This window comes from Tetrapisispora phaffii, chromosome 7 (genome assembly GCF_000236905.1).
Source record: "Tetrapisispora phaffii CBS 4417 chromosome 7, complete genome".
In the NCBI taxonomy this organism is placed as follows: Eukaryota; Fungi; Ascomycota; class Saccharomycetes; order Saccharomycetales; family Saccharomycetaceae; genus Tetrapisispora; species Tetrapisispora phaffii.
In genome coordinates this window covers 169,673-192,607 of record NC_016526.1, presented here as the reverse complement: position 1 = coordinate 192,607, position 22,935 = coordinate 169,673, and the positions used below count along the sequence as shown (strand labels likewise).

General features: G+C 31.5%; 8 protein-coding genes across 8 annotated transcripts; 5 read left to right on the top strand and 3 right to left on the bottom strand.

The window, feature by feature from the left end:
* Nucleotides 1–495: 495 nt before the first annotated feature.
* NUP188 (Nup188p) lies at nt 496–5,322 on the top strand (the record flags this gene model as incomplete). Its single annotated transcript, XM_003686320.1, has 1 exon — nt 496–5,322. The coding sequence occupies one exon, from the start codon at nt 496–498 to the stop codon at nt 5,320–5,322; it is 4,827 nt and encodes a 1,608-aa protein (XP_003686368.1).
* Nucleotides 5,323–5,708: 386 nt separating this feature from the next.
* RRP42 (exosome non-catalytic core subunit RRP42) lies at nt 5,709–6,509 on the top strand (the record flags this gene model as incomplete). The annotated part of the gene is made up of 1 exon (XM_003686319.1): nt 5,709–6,509. The coding sequence occupies one exon, from the start codon at nt 5,709–5,711 to the stop codon at nt 6,507–6,509; it is 801 nt and encodes a 266-aa protein (XP_003686367.1).
* A 109-nt stretch (nt 6,510–6,618) lies between these two features.
* Nucleotides 6,619–7,437, bottom strand: TPHA0G00960 (short-chain dehydrogenase/reductase; the record flags this gene model as incomplete). The annotated part of the gene is made up of 1 exon (XM_003686318.1): nt 6,619–7,437. The coding sequence occupies one exon, from the start codon at nt 7,435–7,437 to the stop codon at nt 6,619–6,621; it is 819 nt and encodes a 272-aa protein (XP_003686366.1).
* A 403-nt stretch (nt 7,438–7,840) lies between these two features.
* IWR1 (Iwr1p) lies at nt 7,841–8,983 on the top strand (the record flags this gene model as incomplete). Its single annotated transcript, XM_003686317.1, has 1 exon — nt 7,841–8,983. The coding sequence occupies one exon, from the start codon at nt 7,841–7,843 to the stop codon at nt 8,981–8,983; it is 1,143 nt and encodes a 380-aa protein (XP_003686365.1).
* Nucleotides 8,984–9,761: 778 nt separating this feature from the next.
* Nucleotides 9,762–10,337, top strand: RPL9A (60S ribosomal protein uL6; the record flags this gene model as incomplete). Its single annotated transcript, XM_003686316.1, has 1 exon — nt 9,762–10,337. The coding sequence occupies one exon, from the start codon at nt 9,762–9,764 to the stop codon at nt 10,335–10,337; it is 576 nt and encodes a 191-aa protein (XP_003686364.1).
* A 271-nt stretch (nt 10,338–10,608) lies between these two features.
* On the bottom strand, nt 10,609–13,083 carry CYK3 (Cyk3p; the record flags this gene model as incomplete). The annotated part of the gene is made up of 1 exon (XM_003686315.1): nt 10,609–13,083. One exon carries the CDS (start codon nt 13,081–13,083, stop codon nt 10,609–10,611), a length of 2,475 nt encoding a protein of 824 aa, XP_003686363.1.
* A 2,148-nt stretch (nt 13,084–15,231) lies between these two features.
* On the top strand, nt 15,232–19,425 carry INO80 (chromatin-remodeling ATPase INO80; the record flags this gene model as incomplete). Its single annotated transcript, XM_003686314.1, has 1 exon — nt 15,232–19,425. One exon carries the CDS (start codon nt 15,232–15,234, stop codon nt 19,423–19,425), a length of 4,194 nt encoding a protein of 1,397 aa, XP_003686362.1.
* Nucleotides 19,426–19,535: 110 nt separating this feature from the next.
* NUT1 (Nut1p) lies at nt 19,536–22,796 on the bottom strand (the record flags this gene model as incomplete). The annotated part of the gene is made up of 1 exon (XM_003686313.1): nt 19,536–22,796. The coding sequence occupies one exon, from the start codon at nt 22,794–22,796 to the stop codon at nt 19,536–19,538; it is 3,261 nt and encodes a 1,086-aa protein (XP_003686361.1).
* Between the last annotated feature and the right edge of the window lie 139 nt (nt 22,797–22,935).

Genomic DNA, 22,935 nt, shown 5'->3' with positions numbered 1-22,935 from the left:
TTTTTTTCTTGTTATTTTAATACTCTTCAATGGTTACATTTAGTTAAAGTTTATATATACTGAAAACAACTAAACTATAGTAATTTTTACCAAGAACTATTCATTTAAAACAACTATTAAATTATCCATTTCATTGGCATTGCATTCATTGTAATTAGAATCTAAAATTTATGTTATTCTTACCCGGAATCATCAACTATTCAATATTTTCAGAAGCGCTTTAAAGAATAGATAATATTGAATAAAAAACAATTAATAAAAAATTTTAATACTATTTATTAGTTAATAAATAGATACCATTGGATCAATCGAGATTTAAGCTCTAGATTACAATTCAATTACGTCCCTAGCACAGTGAAAAAGAGTGTTACAAGACGAAGGTACTGACTGTTCTTTTCAATTTTCATTAATCTAAAGATTGAGATTCTTATAGCACAGATAAAGACACAACATATTAAGCCAACAAGTCATCCGTTTGTACGTCTTCCATAAAATATGCGTCTTTCATTTTCATATTTGTCTGGGTATCTTGAATCCATTAGAGATCCAAACCATGTTGCAGAATTGGATAAACTGCAATTAATTGAAGAATATTTATCTGACAACCAAGAGTTAATTGATAAAATTTCCTCTTTTGATTCTTATGATTCGAAGATAACAGAGCCCAAAAAAGATAAAACTGTAACACTTAGATATCAAAAGGAACAAATTGATATTACTGATGACGATAATAAAGTAGCATACGACATTTCAAAGATTTTGAAACTTAATTACGATGAAGTTTTGAAAGTTATAGCTAATCAGGAGAAATCTATTAAGAAGACCAGCATCCAGGAATTGGCTCAAGTAGTATTATCCGAACGTTTATGCATTGTCACATCCATACATGCCATTTTGAACAACAGTGAGACCCCTATTTTATATAACAAGATCTCTACAGATATATCGGTAAAGAAAGAAGAAATATTTATAGACTTAATGAATTTATTAGATGATATATTTGAGAAGTATGGGACCTTAAGAGATTATCAATTTGCAGAGGAATTGGATTCAGAAGCAAAATTGTCGGAAATATTAAGAATAAAGAAAAAGGAGGATATGATTTATATAACAAACATTTTGAGATTATTAGTACTGTTGTCATTAAACTCAAATTTTAATAAAGATATAATAACCAAATGGTTTGATGTTCTTATTAGATCAAACGATTTTTTTGATACATTAGTTGATACAGATAATGTTCCAGAATACATAGTAGATAAAATGGAATCATTATTCACAATCAACACCTTACTGATATTAGGATTAGATATATCAACTATCACTATCAACAACAATAAACACATAATGCAAGAGAAGGAACTTTTTAAATTTATAAATGAAACTTTACTGAAAAATAAGGTAAATCCAGTTATTTCTTATATGTGGTCTTTTATTTTGTTTACCAAACTATATTTGTATGACGAAGATCCAATTAGTGAAAAGTTATTTATTGATGCTGTATTCCAAGATCAGTCATTACAGTCAGTCATTTCTCATTTTGCAGCCATTGCAGAAGCACAGAATGTGTTTTATTGTATAATGAAACTATCCAACTCATGTTCGACCAGTAACTTCTATGCGGCGATAATTAGTTCGTTTATCACTCTTTCATTAAACTTCATTGAGATGACAGTAGAAACATCTGAGATGTTCAAGTATGTTCTATTTAGAACTCCAGAAGAATACGTCGAAAAATTCTTAACTAGTGATACCTTTGAAAAACAAATTCTTTTACTGAAGGCCAAACTTCCATTCGTGTCTGAAGCACTATTGCCTCTTATTAATTTATCCTCTGTTAACTCAGATTTCGCTCATTATATTTGGAAAGAATTAACTGTTTACACTACTAATATCAAGTTGGGAGAATTGGACTATGATCTGCTAGATGATTCATCAAATTCTGATTTAATCATTACGAAAAGAGATTTATTAGTTCAGCTACCATTTGATACAAAGAAGAATACTTTCTTGAAAATTCCTTCATCAACAAAAGCAAAAATTTTGGTATCTAATTCATCAGATAATGTCCAGGATTCAGTTCTATTCCAAATGAACTATAGTGGTTGGTCCCTTTTGGGTAATATTCTTCAGTCCTTGAATGAACTTTATATTCATAAGGGATATGAAATTGATCAACTAGGCAGATCTACTATAATTTCCATTATTGAGTTAATCACCGGAATTTTAAAGTCAAGTGGGTCGGTTGATGAAATTCAAAACACAGTTAGTAGTCTATCTGTAAATGTTAAGGAGAAGGATATATTCTCTGTTATATTCAATATATTTGAAGTTTCATTACAAAATCGTAGTTATCAACTAATTTGTTCATGCACCGACTTCTTATTAGCATTATTTAGACCATACCCGCAATATGTCTGGTCCTATCTTTTTAAATCTGAGTTATTGGAAAGATATGGAAAATCTAGCTATATTAACAGCATTTTAGGTTCCATTGAGTTATCAAATGGAGAATATGATTTCAGCATAAAGATAGCGAAATTAGCAAATTTGTTAGCTAATGATCCAACTGCATACATAGGGAATGCAGTCGTCAAAACGAAGCTAGATTTCATTGAAAAATTATCAATGCATTTAGTTCGTATTTATGAAGGATATCAGTTTTGGAATTACACTAAAATTCCTCAAAGATTTGAATTAGGTATTCAATGTGCTTCCTTTTTTAATACTATTTTATCAAACTTTTATGGCACCCCAAATCACGACAAAGAAAAGAATATGTTAAATACATGTCTGTCTTCGCTAGCTGAGTCCTTATTATCCTCACACTCCATGGACCTTCATTCCGCAAAGTCATTAATTAGTACACTAACTTCGGGACAAAATGACGAACTAAGCCTGTTAACTAATATTGCATTCGGAAAAGAATATACACAGTTGATAAACGAATCATTTAAACTCTCCATTACTTTGATTTCCACAAGAGTCACATTAAATTTACCTCCAAGCACTTTTGAAAAACTTGTATATGAGAACTCAAAAGATCTTTTGGAAATATATACTTCAAAATATTATATGAAAAATGATATCATATGTTTATTGAATAGTCTCATAGCAGCGCCATGGTTAGGTACATATCCTTTCTTACTCTCTTATCTAGGTGAAAATAATTCGAAGACTCTATTTAACATAGTTTGCTATGATTTAGATAATCCTTTAATTGGTAACAACATTTTAGAAAACTGGTACAAATTCATTCAAACGCTAGCAGAAAGCAAGCAAGATGGACTTGCTGCATTGTTTTTAACTGGAAATATCATCTCCAGTTCTGAACAGAAACTATCTGAAAATCATTCAATCATTGAGATTTTGAAGAAAAATTCCCTAAAGTTGAAATCATTGCCAGATTGTACAAGCCACGCCTTATTAAGTGCTTTATTGTGCTCACTTGATTCATGGTCTTACGGTTTGGACAAAAAATTCGATGGTAAATTTAGTGATTTATTGATTGAAATTTTAAATGAATCGAATGTTACTTCTCAAAAAGGAATATCTACCCCTTCCGATTACAATTCCCAAATTTATAAGTATAAAATAGTTACGAAAATTGTTGAAATATTCGCGTTACAATTATTTACCGGTAAGGATAATAAAGAACTGATCTCCAAAATGTTTAAGCAAAAAGATATTACTTTGTTTGTGCAGCCATTTTTCAAGATAAAGGGTTATAACCATACCTTAATTGATACAATAAATACCGGGTTCACACAAATTTGTCCCGGAAAGGAATTAAAAGACTTTGTTACTTCTCCTGCTTTCAAAATAAACTCTTCTCATCATTCATATTTTAACATTGAATATATGGATAAATGGTTTAGTACAAATCCTAAATGGAATTCATTTAAGGAGCGATTGTTAATTGCATCTTCAGAAGTTGATCTTGTTTCAGCTCAAGAAGCTGCAGCCAAGGCATGGGGTGCTTTGTTGATGTCTTATATAAGGGCATCACAACCTGACATTAGTCCTAATTTAATTGATTTGGTGTTAATCTTACTAAAAGACAATCTGGATGAAATTAACGAAGACTTTGATTTTACTAACATATTTTGTGAGCGTCTGGAATTATCATTTTTTATTTTATTTACAATCCAGAAACAATCGAAGAAAATAGAAGAACAAAAATTAATGGAAATTTTCAGTCATCTAGTCTGCATCTTTAAATCTAGTAAAATCTCATATCTGGATAATATTCCATATTCCACCAATAACAATATGTATAGACCAATTTTGCGTTCTTTGTTACTTGTACTACAAATTAGCAAAGACAACTCATCATTTGTAGAATTAATGTCTGATGAGATAATTGAATTTTTCGAATTATGCTTTTGTAAAGGAGCTCACTTAATTTTAGCAGAATTATTAACTGAAATCACTAATACACCTAAAAATAACTCCAAAAAAACACCATTTAATTTTGCGGATAGAATTCAAGACCTTTGTTTCTTACTATCAATTTTTAAATGTATCAAGGCATTGAGTCCTTCAAATGATTTTAATAAAGTAATTGCATCCTCATTGAATGAGATTGGTACAATTAAAGTGTTACTCAATACTTACTCTAGTTCTCACTTATTTAAGTATGATGAAGAACCGGTTCTTGGATCCATAGCATTGAACTTCATCGCTGAACTATGTTCTGTAGCAGAAATTGCCAAAGTTTTTATTTTCAACGGACTATTTGCAGTATTGTTAGAAAGTCCAATATCTGTGGCAATTCAACAAGGCTCTTTGAAACCGGAAACTAAAATTAAGTTACATAACATATGGAGTCACGGATTATTGTCCATCATACTAGTATTGATTAGCTTGTTTGGCTATAAGGTACTGGCTGAATCATGTTTGTTCGTATCTTATTTTACGAATCAAATCAAGGATACAACTTCAAGCTGGTGCTACAGAAACTTAAATATATCGTCTGCAGTAATTAGAGAGACTTCTCAATTAATTTTACTACAAAAGATGCTAAACGAGCTTAATTACAAGAAATTCTTATCTGAATCAGGAAAGACGGCCACCAACAAATCTAGTGGAATCTCCGAAGTCGAACTAATCATAGGTCTAGACAATGACGACGATAAAAGACGATTGAATTTAGCTTTCAAGCATTTTTTGACACATCCTAAATTCCTTAAATCCAAGGTCGTTCCTAGTACTTTAGAAGAACGTCATCTTGTAGAGAATGATTCAACAAGGGATGCATTCGTTGTAGAACTTACAAAAGAAATTCAGAAACTACAAGATAGTTTATATAATAACTTGTAATTACGTTAATAATATAAATATTTATTTTTATTAAACAAGTAATCAATAACTTTTTATGATAATTACCATCATTTAATGCACTGTCATCAATAATGCTTTTTATATTTATACATATTAAATTTTTCATGGGCCTTATACCTTATTGAAAGCCTCTTGCTACGGATATTAATTTGAAATATAAAAAATTGAATATTTTTTCTGGCGATGAGAATATCAAATATTCCAAATTAGATGAACTTATAGACTGAGAGAAAGATACATAAGTCATTAAAAATAAAGATATAGGAGTATTAACATTTGGCAGCCAGTATTAGTTAATATCACCTTAAGTGCATAATATTAAAAAGTTTTGTGTTCACCAAATATACATATTGTCATAGAGAAGAATGACATTGTCAATTGCAGAAAAATCGTATTTATATGATTCGTTAACAGCTTCGCCTTCCATCAGACCAGATGGCCGGAAGCCTCATCAATTCAGACCTATCGAAGTATCTACAGATTTTTTACCAAGTTCTAATGGTTCTTCCAGAATTATTTCTGGCGACGGTAGTGAGTGTATTGTTAGTGTAAAGGCCAAAGTCATCGATCACACTTTGAGTGACGAAGAATTGATCCAAGTCGATTTGGATATTGCTGGAGAGAGAACAGATTCTCCACAGGTTGAAACTTTGATGTCTTTATTAAATAAGGTCTTAAAATCAGGGCCAGGGTTTGAGCATTCCCGTCTTCAATTGACTGAAAGGTATAGCTTTAAAATATTTATTGATATATTGGTTATTTCTTCAAATTGCAATCCAGCATCACTTATATCATTTGCTATGTTTTCAGCATTAAATACAACTACACTACCGAAACTTATATCAAGTTTCGATGATTTGAAAGTTGAAGAATTACCTATGTTTGATGATTATGACTTAGTAAACTTAAAATTAAAATCTCCATTAGTTTTTCTTCTAGCTATTGTTGGTAATAATTTAATTGTTGATCCAGATGCAAATGAGTCAGAGGTATGTGATAATGCAATAATTGTTACATGGTTGGATGGGAAAATAAGAAGCCCAATAAGAACCTTAACATTGAATAATTCTTACTCTAAAGGTTTCGATCCTACTTTACTTCAAAAAGGTCTTAAATTGATAGAAGAAAATGCAGCTGCTGTTTTAACTGCGTTAGAAAGCTCATAATTCTGCATTACTTAAATTAGATTTGGACATGGATAAGCAATTATTCATATATATATCATTTAATATATATTTTACAATTAGCACAGCCAATAAAATGTCTATTCTTTAGTTACTTTTGGTTTTTTGTAGCAGCATTCATTCCACTTAAATATTTTAATATATGTATATAACTGGTATTAAGTTTCATTATTGTTGGAATTAAATTAGAGTAATATGGCATCATAATAGTAACAAAAGGTAACGGAGACTCGAATAGAGTCTTAACAACCTGGTTAGCTAGTTTTTTAGGATCAATATCCGGGGCAATGAGTGAAGATGGTGTCTTTACATTAATAAAAAGTTCTGTTTGAATTTTTCCAGGACATACAAGTATCATTTTAATTTTATTTTTTGATCTTTGAAGCTCTAAATTGGCTCGTAAATTCCTTTCAAGGCATCTGTGGAAACATATCAAACCAGATTTTGAAGCCCCATAGGAAGTCAATCTCGCCGGTGTAATTATTCCGAGTACTGAAGATATATTTATTATTGCACCTTTCTTTGATTGAAGAATATCGTTCAAAAATATTTGCGTCGTAATACATGGCCCAATTAAATTAACTTGTAAAACAGTGTGTATACGTAATTCAGGAACATTAACTAATTCACTTATTTCTGTAATACCTGCATTGTTTACTAAAATATTTACTGTTCCATACCTCTGATTAATACACTGTTTCATCTTTTTGACCTCTTCAAAATTACTAATGTCACATTTGTAAAAATTGATATTTTCATAATTTTGGATAACTGGGATAAACATGTCTAAACAAATTACCGTAACATAATAGCTAGCCAATGATAGTGCCAACTGAAACCCAAGCCCACCACTACCACCAGTAACAACGGCAACATTATTTGAACTCTTCTCCGGTAATATTTTTGCCATTCTTATTGAGTTTTGCAACAAATTTATATTTAGGTAATGGGAGAAGCATTCTACTGAGCAAGACTTAGACCTAAAATTAATTTATAAAATAAGACAAAACGAATAGTCAATAATAATAACTTAAGTATCATTATTTAATATGAATAATTCAATTATGTTGATCCCAAGCTACACTAGTGTCACGAATTAATTAATCCTGAAAAGTTATTTGTGTCACTTACTATCTTCGGGTAATGTGGACATAAAAAATTGCAATAATCAATATTAGAAACATATTATCATTATTATGGCCACCATAATTATTTAACTAATATCTATAACAAACAAGTATTTATTGTTTTTAAAACTAAAAGCACCAGAAAGTGAATTCATAGTTTTAGTATTCACAAATTCTCAATCAATAATGACTTCAAATCCTGAATTTATCAGAGTGAAACGTAGAAGAGATGAAGAGCCTGTAGGTGCATTACTGATTGATGAGAATAAAAGATCTAAGACAGGGAAATTTATCTATAAAAATACTGCTACAGTTATACTCAATAAGTTTGAAGATAATAATGATGATACACCTCTTTTAAAATTGAGTAATCATGATGATCAGAGGCACTTTATTTTAGAAACGCACAATAAAAAACGTCGTCATTCCGAAGCAAATGAACAGGTAAACGATCCAAATAATCTAAAGAATGAGAACACGCTTCCGAATACATTACCAAATGAGATTTCTAAAATGCTAAATGATTACTTAGCGTTAAATACGGATCAATCAAACGGAGAAACTAGAAAGAAAAAACCTAGTAGGAAACATTTTAAGGGCGAGTCTGCTACAGTACTAAGTTTACCAAGTCAAGATTATGTATATGATATATACCATTTAGAACCGTTAAATGAAAAGGAAATACCTCCCGATACAAAATTAGGTCATGTAAAGATTGTCAACATTGATGTTGAACTTATTAACGATGAAAAATCTGACACGGAAGATCAATTTCCTATAGATGATGACTCAAATAGTGAAAATTTCTATAGAAATGATTATCCAGAGGATGAGGATGATGATAGATCAATACTTTTCGGTAGTGATGTAGATTACAAAGAGATAGAAAGTGAAATAAAATATCTGAATGAATATAGAAAACAGGACTTTGATCCTGAAGAGCAATATGGATATGATGATGCTAATGAGGTTATCAATGTCATGAAAGATGATTTCTCAGATTTGTTTGACAAGTTTGGTGCAAGTGCAGATATCTTAAACTCTATAAATACAAGCAATTTTATAGATTTAGATAAAATTAATGAAGAAGAAGAAGATGATGATTACGCTGACAATGAAGCGGATTATGAATACGGTTATCAGGATAATGAGTATGATTATGAAGGAAATAATACAGATTACTATGCTAAAAACGAGCCTTCTATTAAAAGAAGCATATTTTTTAAAAGTGATGAAGATGATCCCGTGGCGATTCACAGAGACAAAATATTTGGGAAATTACAAGCAATGATAGACAAATCCGATGATACGCAACATCAACAGAAGTAAACAATAAATAGTAAAATATATACGGTAGTAATAACATTATATAAATTGAACTATTCCTTAATGGTAATAAAACTCAATTCAAAAATACTGCTAAATTAATTTGGCGTGACTGTTTTTGCAATAAGGTAAGGGGGTTTTACAAATCCCAAAATTTTACATAAATGTGTGGGTGCAAAAATATTCAAAAATTTTAGAAAAACCAAAAACGAGATGAAAAACTATCAATTTCTAAATGTTTGAATTTTTTAAATCGAATGATCCTGTGCATCTTCGCAAAATGTATCTAAGAAAAAGGCTGAGAGGTTTTGTAGATTCACTCTCGTGAAAATTAATAGTTTACGATGACGCGCAAACAATTTTGAACAAATATATTGTTCAAAATATTCGTGAAACTTTCTTGATGCTATATGTTTGAACTTCGGCAATACTGTGTGATAGGATAGTGACTTTGAATGTTCGATGTGATGAGCTTGTCTGCAAATTCATGCAATCGTAACAACAATCTCATATCTTATTTGACCTGTTAAGGTCTAAATTTTTTGAATTACTGCTAAGTAGTGAACATCGTTATTATATTCTATACTCATCCAATATTGTAACAATTAATGACTGTAGTAACGCTTATTGTAGTGTGTATAGTCTTGGTTTAGTATGTATTGTATCAGACAGTATTTTTTTTGTTCTTGATATAAGTGAATTGTTTTTAAAAGTTAATAATTTATACTCTTTTATATCGTAACTTATCATAATTGTTCTGTTTTAAAAGACCAGCATCAAAATGAAGTACATCCAAACTGAGCAATCCATCAATATCCCAGCTGGTGTTAACGTTAGTATCAAAGCTAGAGTTGTCAAGGTTACTGGTCCAAGAGGTACCTTAGTCAAGAACTTAAAGCACATTGATGTTACTTTCAAAAAGATTGACAACACCTTGATCAAGGTTACCGTCCACGATGGTGAGAGAAAGCACGTTGCCGCTTTAAGAACTGTCAAGTCTTTGATTGACAACTTAATCACTGGTGTCACCAGAGGTTACAAGTACAAGATGAGATACGTTTATGCGCATTTCCCAATCAACGTCAACGTTATTGAAAATGAAGGTAAGAAATTCATTGAAATTAGAAATTTCTTAGGTGACAAGAAGGTCAGACAAGTCCCAGTCAGAGAAGGTGTTGCTGTCGAATTCTCTGCCAACCAAAAGGATGAAATTGTTTTATCTGGTAACTCTGTTGAAGATGTCTCTCAAAATGCTGCTGATATTCAACAAATCTGTCGTGTCAGAAACAAGGATATCCGTAAGTTCTTAGATGGTATCTACGTTTCCCAAAAGGGTCACATCGTTGAAGAATTATAAGTTAATGGAAATTCTTAAATCATTTCTCTGAAACAAATTTTATAGTTTAATTTTAACTCATATATGTAGTTATAACTTCAATAAAGTCTGAATTTTCAAAAATAATTTCACTATGGTCATCATTTTATCTAATTTATTATTAGTTTCATTATATTTTATTATGCAAATGTAATTATTTATTATTCTATAATGTAAGGTGAGAGAAAAATGGTTTACTCAAGAGTACAAACAATATCTGTCATTTTTTGAATTGTATAGTCGACAGTAAATTTTATAGACATGTCCACTCTGCAAACGTGAACCAATTGGAACTAGAATCTGAAAGCATCAATCCTCTCCATGTGCCACTTTCTTTCACCTTTATTTTTCTTCTCCATGTTCCAAAAGGTGAATTTTGATCGTTATTCTTCAATTCATATATTTTACCAGATGGTGATTTAACAATTAAGGGTTGTTTACCATTTTTGCTCAATGACTTATTATTGTAAATAACATTATCATATGGGTGTTGAAATATTTCAAAATTATATTCTGTGTTTTGATAAATAAACTTATTCTGTGGCTCCACAATATATTGATCTATTTTCTTAATATTTTCATTTCCTGTCAGCTTAACAAATTCGTAATCCATACTGGCACCTTTATGAGATAAAGGGATAATCAGTGATAATTGATGAGCATTTTGATTTGAAATTCGAGAACTCTTTAAACCCGAGTGAACGTAAATATCACCAGCTTTTGCTCCTGGAGGTAGTACTGCTTTAATGACGGCAATTTTACGGTTACTTTCGGGTTTCAACTTTCTTACTTGGGACAAGACATAACTCTTGTTTGAACTGTTTTCACCAGGAGTTACCACGGTAGCATAAAGTTCAATATCACTAGGAATTTCTAGAGAACACTCATATATTTCAGAATCCTCCAAGAAAGACAAAGCAGTGCTAAATTTGTATAACTTAATATCATTCTTGAAAAACGAAGGAAAAACTAATGGTAGGTATAAGGCTGATAATTGATCAACACTTGGAACAATATGCTGCTCGTAGTCCCTTGCTGGAATATGTGTGTAGATTAAATTTAATGGCTCGGTTAGGAAATAAAAGTTATCAGCCCTTGTCGTTTTTTTCTTGTTAACAAATTCATGGATAGGATTTGTGATATTACCTAAAATAACATCAATGAATCTCCATTCCTTATTTACTAAAATTCTCAACCAGCAATGATTATATTTAAATTCCGAATTATTTGACATAGGAGTTTTCAAAAAGCCTAAGACAACTTCTGTTCTAATACCTAGACAATTTGCTAACTTCTTAAATAACCAAGTTAATTGATATGGAGTACAATATTTCCCAGTCAACAATGTATCGATATTTACTGGTTCTCTATTAAAATCTGTGGCTCCGTGATCATCGATTAACTCAAACATCTCTGTACAGAATATATATATACCTCTTAATTTTTCTAGTGTTGTTTGATATCTGGCTGAAAATGTTGTTTTACACCACATATCAAGCCTAACATTTGGAGGAATACTTGATTTATCACATCGTTGTCTAGTCATTTTGTCAAGGTATTGCATATTGATATTTTTCAATTCAATATCTATGCTGCCTTTAAAACATCTATCGTTGCTATCATAAACAACTTCATTAGTGTTTAAGCCATTATATATGTAATCTTGCGGATGTAGAACAATATCTCTGTGCTCTTCTAATGCTCTCATGTACCTTGGATGTTTTTCATATTTTGTTAAAGTCTTTGATCTGTTTAAATGCTTATTGACCACCAACCAATCTTTTGCATCGTTGTCATTTTCATTATTAATGCTCATATTCGTCAAATCTGGTAGTTTTGGGGAATCAACACTACCATTACCATTCCTTAAGAAAATTTTATTCAAAAATCCTCCTGCTTTACCACTGAATGAATCGTTATTAACATCTACTTCAGATTTATCAAGAGAAGAAGCCTCGAATGATTGTGCGTACTTATGTCTCATAAAACTTCCTGCTGACGTGGCACTAAAATCAGACATCAATGCAAAACTGTTTTCACTCGAGACCAAAGAACTATCCAAATATTTTGAATTCGAGAATAAATTAGTATTAGAACTATCATCTGTCACAAAGCTTGAGGTACATGAGGATCTTATGTTGCTTGGCATGTACCCATCGTAAAAATTTGAATTATCTTTGTAGTAATTATAATCTCTTACTGGGATATCATTTTCTGAATGTGATTTCATTAATTTATAACGTGAATCGGAGTTACTCTTACTTACAGGAATCTGTGGTAACGCTGGGAAAGTCTCCTTATTTGGTAAATTCCGCAAGGCTTGATATTTTGCTTTATTATTATATCCACTTGAACTTTGTTTCCTGTAGCTGGAATTGTTATTTGGTGTCGAGGATTGAGAATATAAGTTTGAAGAACCATTTGATTTAATCAAAGACGGTAAATTTGGCGAGGATTGTGAAGCTTCATATTTTGATCTTGATGGTATATTCGGGAGCTTAGCATCTGCGGTAATTGCCTCCACAGACGGTTTGGTTTTGCCATTGAGTTCAATGACAAAGTTTTTTGGGAAATAACCTTTACTTTTTTTGTTTCTCAGAAGAAATCCATAGTACCAATCCCCTGTAGTTTTTGTCACGTTCATTATATCTCCTTCCAAGAAGCCCAAATCGCCTTTAGCTTGACCTGACCAGCCATACCTGGCCTTCACCATAAACGCAACGGACATTATTATGTATATAGTTTCTCAATCGTGTTTTGTTGTACTTGCTGTTAACTCTCTTAGGGACCCGAGTGAGCGACAGCCTCGAACATCTCAGGCAACATAGAAAAAACTCTGAAAATTGGTAAAATAGAAAAGTTACCATTGAGTTACGTTTGCAGGTGATCAATCTACCTATATATATATGAAGAAAACCATATAAAAGTATAAGGAAACTGACATATTCTAATCATAGTTGCTATATATTTTAATTGGCATCGCAATGCCAACTTCCTAATTCGGCAAAATCATTAATTTTGGTCTTTCGAAACTGTTCCGAAACCTAGGAAAAAGAAATCTGCCACTGAAACAGCGGAAGAAAGAACATACCAAGACCCTATCCGGAAATGCTATCCAGGCCAGGCGCACAGAAATCTCCGTACCAAGGTTTTCAAACTCTTGGAAAATTCGAAAATTCCAAAAGTGATCACCCGATTCACTCATTGAGTATGCAGCTTATTAACCGTAAGACAGGAGAAACAGCGGGCAAGAACCGAAAAATTTCAAATGGCTGGGTTTACGCGGCGACATGCAGTATCGAGAGTTTGTTAGCGCCATAACGGATAAAAAACAAAGTCATTTTTTAAGGGACCGCCACGCTGCCAATGAGATACCGGGGCAGCGCTCGTCAAAGATTTGTGCCATTTTTGGGTTCAAAATCGACTATTTAGGGGTTGGAGGTGGGTATTCTTATTAGGGTTCGGTGAGGGTGTTGTCTATCTCTCTTTTTCTTGTGTGAGTGTTAGGGCTACATGATCACATGACCAACGTGGCTAGGGTTCGGGCTAGGGTTCGGGTTCACACACATAACACACAATGGATATATTGTATGTGGACTGGACTCTTCCACTTCGCCATCAAGCAAAAGACATGAGCAATGAAACATTGGATGAAGAATATATGCATATTAAAGACTAAGTGTATGCAAGTTGTATCATGGGGTTCAGATTGTGTGATTTGTTCTGCTCGAACTGGTCATTTGGGGACTTCAAGTTACAGATCACATATGCCGATCAATGTAGCCACCGATCTGTTTCTGTAGACGTCTCTTATATGATACGTTCTCGATGCAAGGACCATGGGGTCAGCCTTTTAAAAAGGTTACATATTACTTATATACACTCTTTGCATAATCTACTATACGAAACTCTGGGGTCTGTTATGCCATACTATCCATCTGCCCCCCACCCCAACTCTTCTCTTATGCAAGACTTAATATTCATCAATCGATTGTACACAAACTCATTAAAATGTGTTACATACATACACAAATATACATTCTCTTCTTAAACATGTCCCAATCAGTACTATGTCCAACTGCCAACGTACACAAACGGTTCTATAAATATATTCACGTAAACACTACATATAGACTATCAAGATATTTTGAAATAGTGAGAACATCATGTATTGTAATGGTTTCCGTTAAAAACTTTTAGTCGATTTCAATTTAGTTCACATTGAGCTTTATAACAAAATGATACGTTCGTTCTTAATTCCTTTTCTTGTAACGTGTGTGTCTGTATGTTTGTATGTTTGTTTGTTAACTATTGTTTTTCCCAAAACTTTTTTTTTCCTCTTCATTTCTTTCAAAAAGTTTTTTCTTGATTTTTCATTTTCTCTTTGAGTTCTTTTAATTAAACAGTTTGCAATGGTTATAGGAAGGTTGCATTAACTTTGAAATCTTGAAATTTTATTAACAACTGCAAGAACAAAAATGTATTCATTTTTGAAGACTCTAATATTGTAATTTGGAAATATTTCATATGTTTTCAACAAAGACAAAAGAAAAAACTACATATTATTGTTAACGGTTTGCTAATGATTGGACTGGACTGGATGAACAAAAATATCTTAATAATAAGTACATTAATGTAAATTGTAATTCAAAATTTGTAATTTATTTCCTTTCCTTTCAAAATGTTATATATGTAGTATATTCGTAAGTGTATATGTTTAATTAGTTATATATATAACTATATAGTATTGCTTGGTTCTTGAGTATATATTTTTTATATATACTTGTGTGTGTATATAGCTAGTTCACTTAAAAATAAAGGTTAAGCATATATACGTAGGTCGATACACTATATACTTTAAGATAGTTCATATATAATGTCATTAGCTGCTTTGTTGAACGATGATGACGGTACTATTGTATCCAGACCAAATAGAAACGCTAAAATAGAAAATATCATCAACTCTGACGATGCCAAGACTGACCAACAAGTTATTACAAATATTCAACCTATAGATAATGAGAGTTATGATAAAAAATCGAGGTTTTTAAATAAATTAAACAAAAATTTCAAGAAGCTAAATAAGTTAGATGATGTTGAGATGAATTCACAAAATTGGAACTTTTTAAATTTGCAAGAATTCGAGTTGATAATGGAATGGCAATTACAATCAAAGGATTGGAATTCAAATGAAGAAAATATGAATAATTTATTAAAAGAAATGAAATTTATTAAAAATGAGTGGAAAAATTATAACAAATATTTAGTAGCAGCTGCAACAAATGCATCACATCTACTAGAGGATAAACAACAATCGAAAAAAACTGCTAAGAATGAGAAAATTACAAATGGTAAAAATTCACTAGTAGCATCGAAAAGTAATAAGAGAACAAGAACTGAAAGTGATGCAAATGATCTCGTCAACGATTTAACAATTGATGATGTCGAAAATAATGTTAACGAAAAAGATACTGAAGTCTCAGGTATTCTAGATATGGAAAACAATTCTGCTGATGAAGATCAAGAAAAGGAGGAAGATCTAGAGAATGAGGACGGTATCGCAGACGAGGAGGACGAGGAAGACGAGGAGGACGACGAGTTTGAGGAAGATAGAGAAGGCTCTTCAGCACCAAAAGGCACCGCTGGTAAATTAGTCACAATACACAGTGATGCGTCCAAAATAGTCAAAGAGCTAATAAAAATGTGCAATAGAAGCAAAATAAATAAAGTAAGAAAGAGAAGATTCACAAATGCATCTATCATAGACTACGTCTCTAACACATCAGCAAAAACTTCCAAGAAAACTCCTAAATTGGTGTTAAAAATTACATTAAAACAATACCATGTAAAAAAATTGAAAAGATTAATCAACGAAGCAAAAAGATTAAAGGAATTGGAATTAAAACAAAAGGAACAAGAAGAAAAGGAGAAATTGAAGGAACTGGAAGCTAAGGAAACCCACGAACAAGCTAATAAAAAGAGAAAACTAAACCCAAATGACAGTAATGAAAGTGATGATAATGAAGACACCGCTACAAAAAATAACGTACTTGTGAATAAACACGGTTTGCATACTTACGGAATGGATATGACAATAAAAGAAGCCAAATCCATTAAAAGACATTACGATAATACATTATTCACCATTTGGAAAGATTTGGCACGTAAGGATTCATCCAAACTTTCCAGACTTGTCATTCAACTACAGTCATCCAGATCGACTAATATTAAAAAGACTTCATCTCTTTGCGCTAGAGAAGCTAAAAAATGGCAGCAAAGAAACTTCAAACAGGTGAAGGATCTACAAACTAAAGCAAGAAGAGGTATTAGAGAAATGTCAAGTTTCTGGAAAAAGAATGAGAGAGAAGAAAGAGATTTAAAGAAGAAAGCTGAAAAGGTTGCTATTGAAAATGCAAGAAAAGAGGAAGAAGTAAGAGAAAATAAGAGACAGGCCAAAAAATTAAATTTCTTGTTAACACAAACAGAGTTGTATTCACACTTCATTGGATCAAAGATTAAAACAGATGAACTAGAAGGTAATATGAAAGATGATAGATTTAATGGAACAGGGAAAAATTCCAGTATCGATCTAGATTCTACAGAAGCCGGTCAAAATGATTTTAGAACAATCGACTTCGATAATGAGGATGATGAACAGTTAAGATTGAAAGCAGCTCAAAATGCATCAAACGTTTTACAGAAAACAAGAGAAAAAACGAAACAGTTCGATAACGAGACTTCTAATGGTGAAGAATTGAATTTTCAAAATCCAACTTCATTGGGTGATATAACAATTGAGCAACCAGACCTATTAGCTTGCACATTGAAGGAATATCAATTGAAGGGTTTGAATTGGTTAGCTAACTTATATGACCAGGGTATTAATGGTATACTAGCTGATGAAATGGGTTTAGGTAAAACTGTTCAATCTATATCGGTGCTGGCACATTTGGCTGAAAAGCATAATATTTGGGGTCCATTCCTAGTTGTAACACCAGCATCCACTCTGCATAATTGGGTAAATGAAATATCCAAATTTGTACCACAATTTAAAATCTTACCTTATTGGGGTAATTCTAATGATCGTAAAATTTTAAGACGTTTTTGGGATAGAAAAAATTTAAGATACACGAAGGACTCACCATTTCATGTCATGATCACATCATATCAAATGGTCGTCTCTGATTCAATTTATATTCAGAAAATGAAATGGCAATATATGATCCTTGATGAAGCTCAAGCCATTAAATCCTCACAATCTTCCCGTTGGAAAAATTTGTTAAATTTCTATTGTCGTAACAGATTATTATTAACTGGTACACCTATCCAAAATAATATGCAAGAATTGTGGGCATTGTTACATTTCATTATGCCATCTTTATTTGATTCTCATGATGAATTCAATGATTGGTTTTCAAAAGATATCGAGTCACATGCAGAAGCTAATACTCAGTTAAACCAACAGCAATTACGTCGTTTACATATGATTTTAAAGCCATTTATGTTAAGACGTGTAAAGAAAAATGTGCAATCAGAATTAGGTGAGAAGATTGAAATCGATGTTATGTGTGACTTAACCCAAAGACAAGCTAAGTTATACCAAATTTTGAAATCTCAAATGTCTTCATCATATAATGCCATAGAAAATGCAGCTGGTGCAGAAGAATCGGGTTCAGACCAAAATATGATTAATGCTGTCATGCAGTTCAGAAAAGTCTGTAATCACCCAGATTTATTTGAAAGATACGATATCGACTCTCCTTTTTCATTTTCAATTTTTGGTAAAACTAGTTCATTATCAAAGATCGGAGATGTGGTAGATGTAATGTATTCTACTAAAAATCCAATAAATTTCTATCTACCAAGATTGATTTATGATGAACTTATTGTTGCGAGTTACAATAATGATTTGGATGTTAGGAATAAATTGTTAAATTATACGATGAATATATTCAATAACGCTATTAATAGCGAATTATGCCAATATTTATCAAGATTGTTGGGAATTACAACTAATGATATTCAGCGTATCGTTTACAAAAACATCATAAATAATGCCATATTATCAAATTTAGATCCAAATGAATTTTTAGAGAAATTATCTGTTTACAACGATTCAGAAGGTAACTATTTAGAAAATAAGTTTGAACAGAGCTTAAGGATAATTGACAAATCGAGACAACTAGATTGTCTAAAGAGAACTACCACAGGGGGTGTTCTTGATGCTTTGATGAATATTCAAGAAAAAGTATACGAGGAGAATTATTTTAACTCTATGCAGCGTGGTTATCGTCCGAATGCCTCTGCTACCCCAGTTTTAATCCAAGTATTAGGTAGTAACAATGCTGCTGCGAAGCAAAAACGAGAATTATTTGACCCAGTATTTTCACAAGCTTTTGCTGATATTCCTCCTATTACTCAATATCGTATGTTAACAGAGAATAAAATTCCAATTGAAGAATTCCCAGTGACGGGTTTATATCCTGAACCTTTGAATAAAAAATTCTCTTCATATATTTCAATGCCTTCCATGGACAGATTTATTACAGAATCTGCTAAATTAAAGAAATTAGATGAACTATTGGTGAATTTAAAGAAGGGGGATCACCGTGTATTAATATATTTTCAAATGACAAAAATGATGGATTTAATGGAGGAATATTTAATATACCGCCAGTACAACCATATTCGTTTGGATGGTTCATCTAAATTAGAGGATCGTCGTGACTTAGTACACGATTGGCAAACTAGGCCTGAGATTTTTATATTCTTGCTAAGTACTAGAGCTGGTGGTTTAGGTATCAATTTGACAGCAGCTGATACGGTTATCTTTTACGATTCAGATTGGAATCCAACTATTGATTCTCAAGCTATGGATAGAGCTCATAGGTTGGGTCAGACCAGACAAGTGACTGTTTATAGATTACTAGTTCGTGATACAATTGAAGAGAGAATGAGAGACAGGGCAAAACAAAAAGAGCATGTGCAACAAGTTGTTATGGAAGGTAAAACGAAAGAGAACACTGTCAAAACTATAGAGGCTACAAGTGAACCTTTACATATTAATTAGTTACAAATAATTTATATGAATTGTTTTTTTCATTTAAATATAGACATTTAATAAAAATATTTTGTAAGAAATAATATTTAATTCTAATTATAGATCATATTAATAAGTTATTAAAATATACTTGACTTCACAACACTTAAATATTTATTATAGTAATGACATGCCACTTCGTGTTGTTCCGGTGTTATCTCCTTGCGTTTCAGAGCTTCATCATATGCTAGCTTTTTATCTTTTAAAACTCTACCAAATTTATGGTGTTTTAGAACAGGAACTTTGCTCTCCATAACAGTATAATCTACTGGCAAAGTGTTTCCAATATCTTGCTCAACTCCATTCATATCATCTTGACTTTGTACACTCTGTTCATTTTCTCCAAATAAAACATCAAAGTCATCATCTTGAGAAGTTTGAAATTTCATGACTGTGTCAGGTACCGTTTCAACTTTTTGTTCAATTTCAGTAACATTTTCCTTTCCATTGTTCTCAAGCCAATTAATCATTTCTGATGCCTCCCTTCTGGAAGATATATCATACAGAACCATGAAATAGAAAACATAATCATAGACTTGTTCCCAACCATCATTCATATCCTTTTTTCTTGAACCAGGTGCACCATAATTGGTCAATTTATTACCTAGAGTATGAAGAACATCTTCCAAAAACTTCTTTGGCGACACTAACTCTATCAAAATATTCAAATAATCAATATTGTAGTATGTGCTACTGTGTAAACTCCAGAAAGAGTTAATTTGGTTTGAAATTATTTTATTCAGTGGTTGTTCATTAGTTAGTAAAAACTTACCAAATGCAGGTTGCTTCTGAGAATATTGACTTTCAGTGCTTGTTATTTTGGAATCAATATCATAAAATGGAGAAATATTTAAAACATAAGTTAATTTAAGAATTAAACTTTCCACAACAGGGGGACTTTGAGATTCAGATGAATATATCCCATAATTTGACTGAGATTGTACTTTAAAATTACGTGAGGATTTTATTAATTTCACAGAATTTAATCTCAGCAGAACTGTATGGAATAACATCGAGTCAACATTTAATGAATCCGGGGAAATAATACAATTAAGTAATTTCAATACGTTTTCTAATATAACTTCTGGGACAGAGTTCTCTTTCAGAGTTTCTAGATAGTTGCCTAACCAAAATACAATCTTTATCATACCAACTATCAAAGCTGGATGCAAGAAAAAAGCAAAACCATCGATTACTTTCGAGATATCATCAATAATTTCAGATTCAACACCTAAGATTACCTGTTTGAACATGAATGGTATCAGATTTATAATTTCTTTAGGATCAATGTTTTGGGTCATATTATCTGAGAGAGCACCATTAACAAACAATGCTTGAAACCATTTTTGAACTTCTAAATCAGCATTTTGTTTACTTACTGATTTGCCTAGATCGGATTCAAAGGTAAAATCATCATTTATATTGACTATTTCAGACAAAAGCTGTATGGAATAAGCATGGCTCCTTTTGTTTTCAGGGGTTAATGAAATATAGTCTTCTATATTCAAATGATACATTTTTCCAATCGTAACTATAAACAATGATACCCAATTAAATGCCATACGACTTATTGCATTTTCTGATTCGTTTGAATTCATGTCCACATTTTTCGTAAATGAATCCCATTTGATATCGATGAATGTAACCAATGGTTTCAATAGAGTTCCTGGTTCCACATAAGAAAGAAGGGATGTAAGACTGTGACAATAGTTCATCGACAATAACGATGATAATGTAGCAAGCCTCATAAAATTCATTGTTTCTACTGATTCATTTATTATCTCGCAAATACTATTTGATAGTTCTCTTTGTTTTGTCGGAGCAATTGTATCAAAATTTAAAAGCAATTGTCTTAATGGATTATTTGAATCATTAATACCGTCACCAAATGCATCCGGACTTACAACATCCAAAGAGTTAATAATAAAGTCATATATATTTACAATAGTTTCAAGTTGTTCTTGAGCATTGGTAATCGTCAAATTATCATTTACAGGAAGACTATCCACATCCAAACTTTGATCTTCCGATAAATACTTATTCACTGCATTTGAATCTTGAAATTTTAATGCAATAAGTGATTTTATAAATTCATGTCTGATATCTAAGGTAGAGGAAGGTGAGTCATCAAATAAGTCTTCATTTCTATTTTTTTGATCATTTTTATCTAAATAATATGATTTGATAGCTTTAGTAACTTTGTCATCAATTTTGTTCATCGCTATATCAATTATGTTTTTGTTTCCTGATGAATTTTCAATAATTAATAACGGTAATTGTTTCGAAATATAAATAACCCATTTTCTTTCTAAAAGAGTTAAATATGCATTAGATTGGTGATATTGTTTATTACTAACAAATTGTGCAAATGAAATGAATGAGGTTTCTATAAGATCAATTAGTACTTCATCAGTTAAAGTTGAAGATGATGGACCATCTACAAACAATTCTGTACATATTGAAGCATAATTTGTCAAGCAATCCGGACTCATTATTTTCCATTTATGTATCTTATTGTTTAACCAAAGATTTTTGTAATAGCGTAAGAGTTTAGAGTCCTTATATTTATTAACATTATTTTCCATCAATAAACTCTGTTTACTATAATTGATCGGACTTTGCATAAAATGTGGTGAAGTGATGCTTGGTGAAGTAGAATATGGAGTTGTTGCAGGATTTTGAAACACAGGTTTAGTGTCCTTGAATATAATTTTACAATCCATAGTTTGTGACACCTTTTTATGCAATAATTTATTGGACTGGGATAACTTTTTCAAAAACGAACTTATATTATTTCTATCAATGGCTGAATCAATAACAATTGGACTACTTAGAAACCTCAAAATTACTTGTAGAAATTTTGCAACACTAACAACTAGTGCATTTGTCATGATATTCACTTCCATAGATAAAATATTTGGAATTATACAATTTTTAAGATCTTTAACCAATCTTTCAATAATCAATGAATCTGACAATTTTGCAAAAAAAGATGATGATTTTGAGTAAAAATGAACCAACATCTTTTCATCATTAACAGAATATATTTTGGACATAGTAGATTTAACAAGTTCTGGATTGTAATTGACAAATAAAATTTGAACAACATAATCAACCAACACTAAATGATTGCCTCCATTTAATAACTTGACTATATTAGTGGTAATGACTTCAGCAGTCTCTAGTGCTTTAGTACTGCTCTTTTCTGGATTCTCCTCATTTTCAATCTGAGAACCATATTGTTCATTATAAAACTCCTTATATAGATTGACGAAATCAACAGCAGATATATGTCTTTCTGCACAGTTGATAGCCAGTTTGTAAAGTGAATCTGATTGCATTCTCGATCCGTCGATATTATGCCGTTTTCAATTTAACCTTTAGTAAAAAAATTGGTGCCTAAACTACCAATTATGACATATACTCGTACCTTACAATTGGATACAATGGTTCCCTCAACAGAGTAATAATTGATGTTAT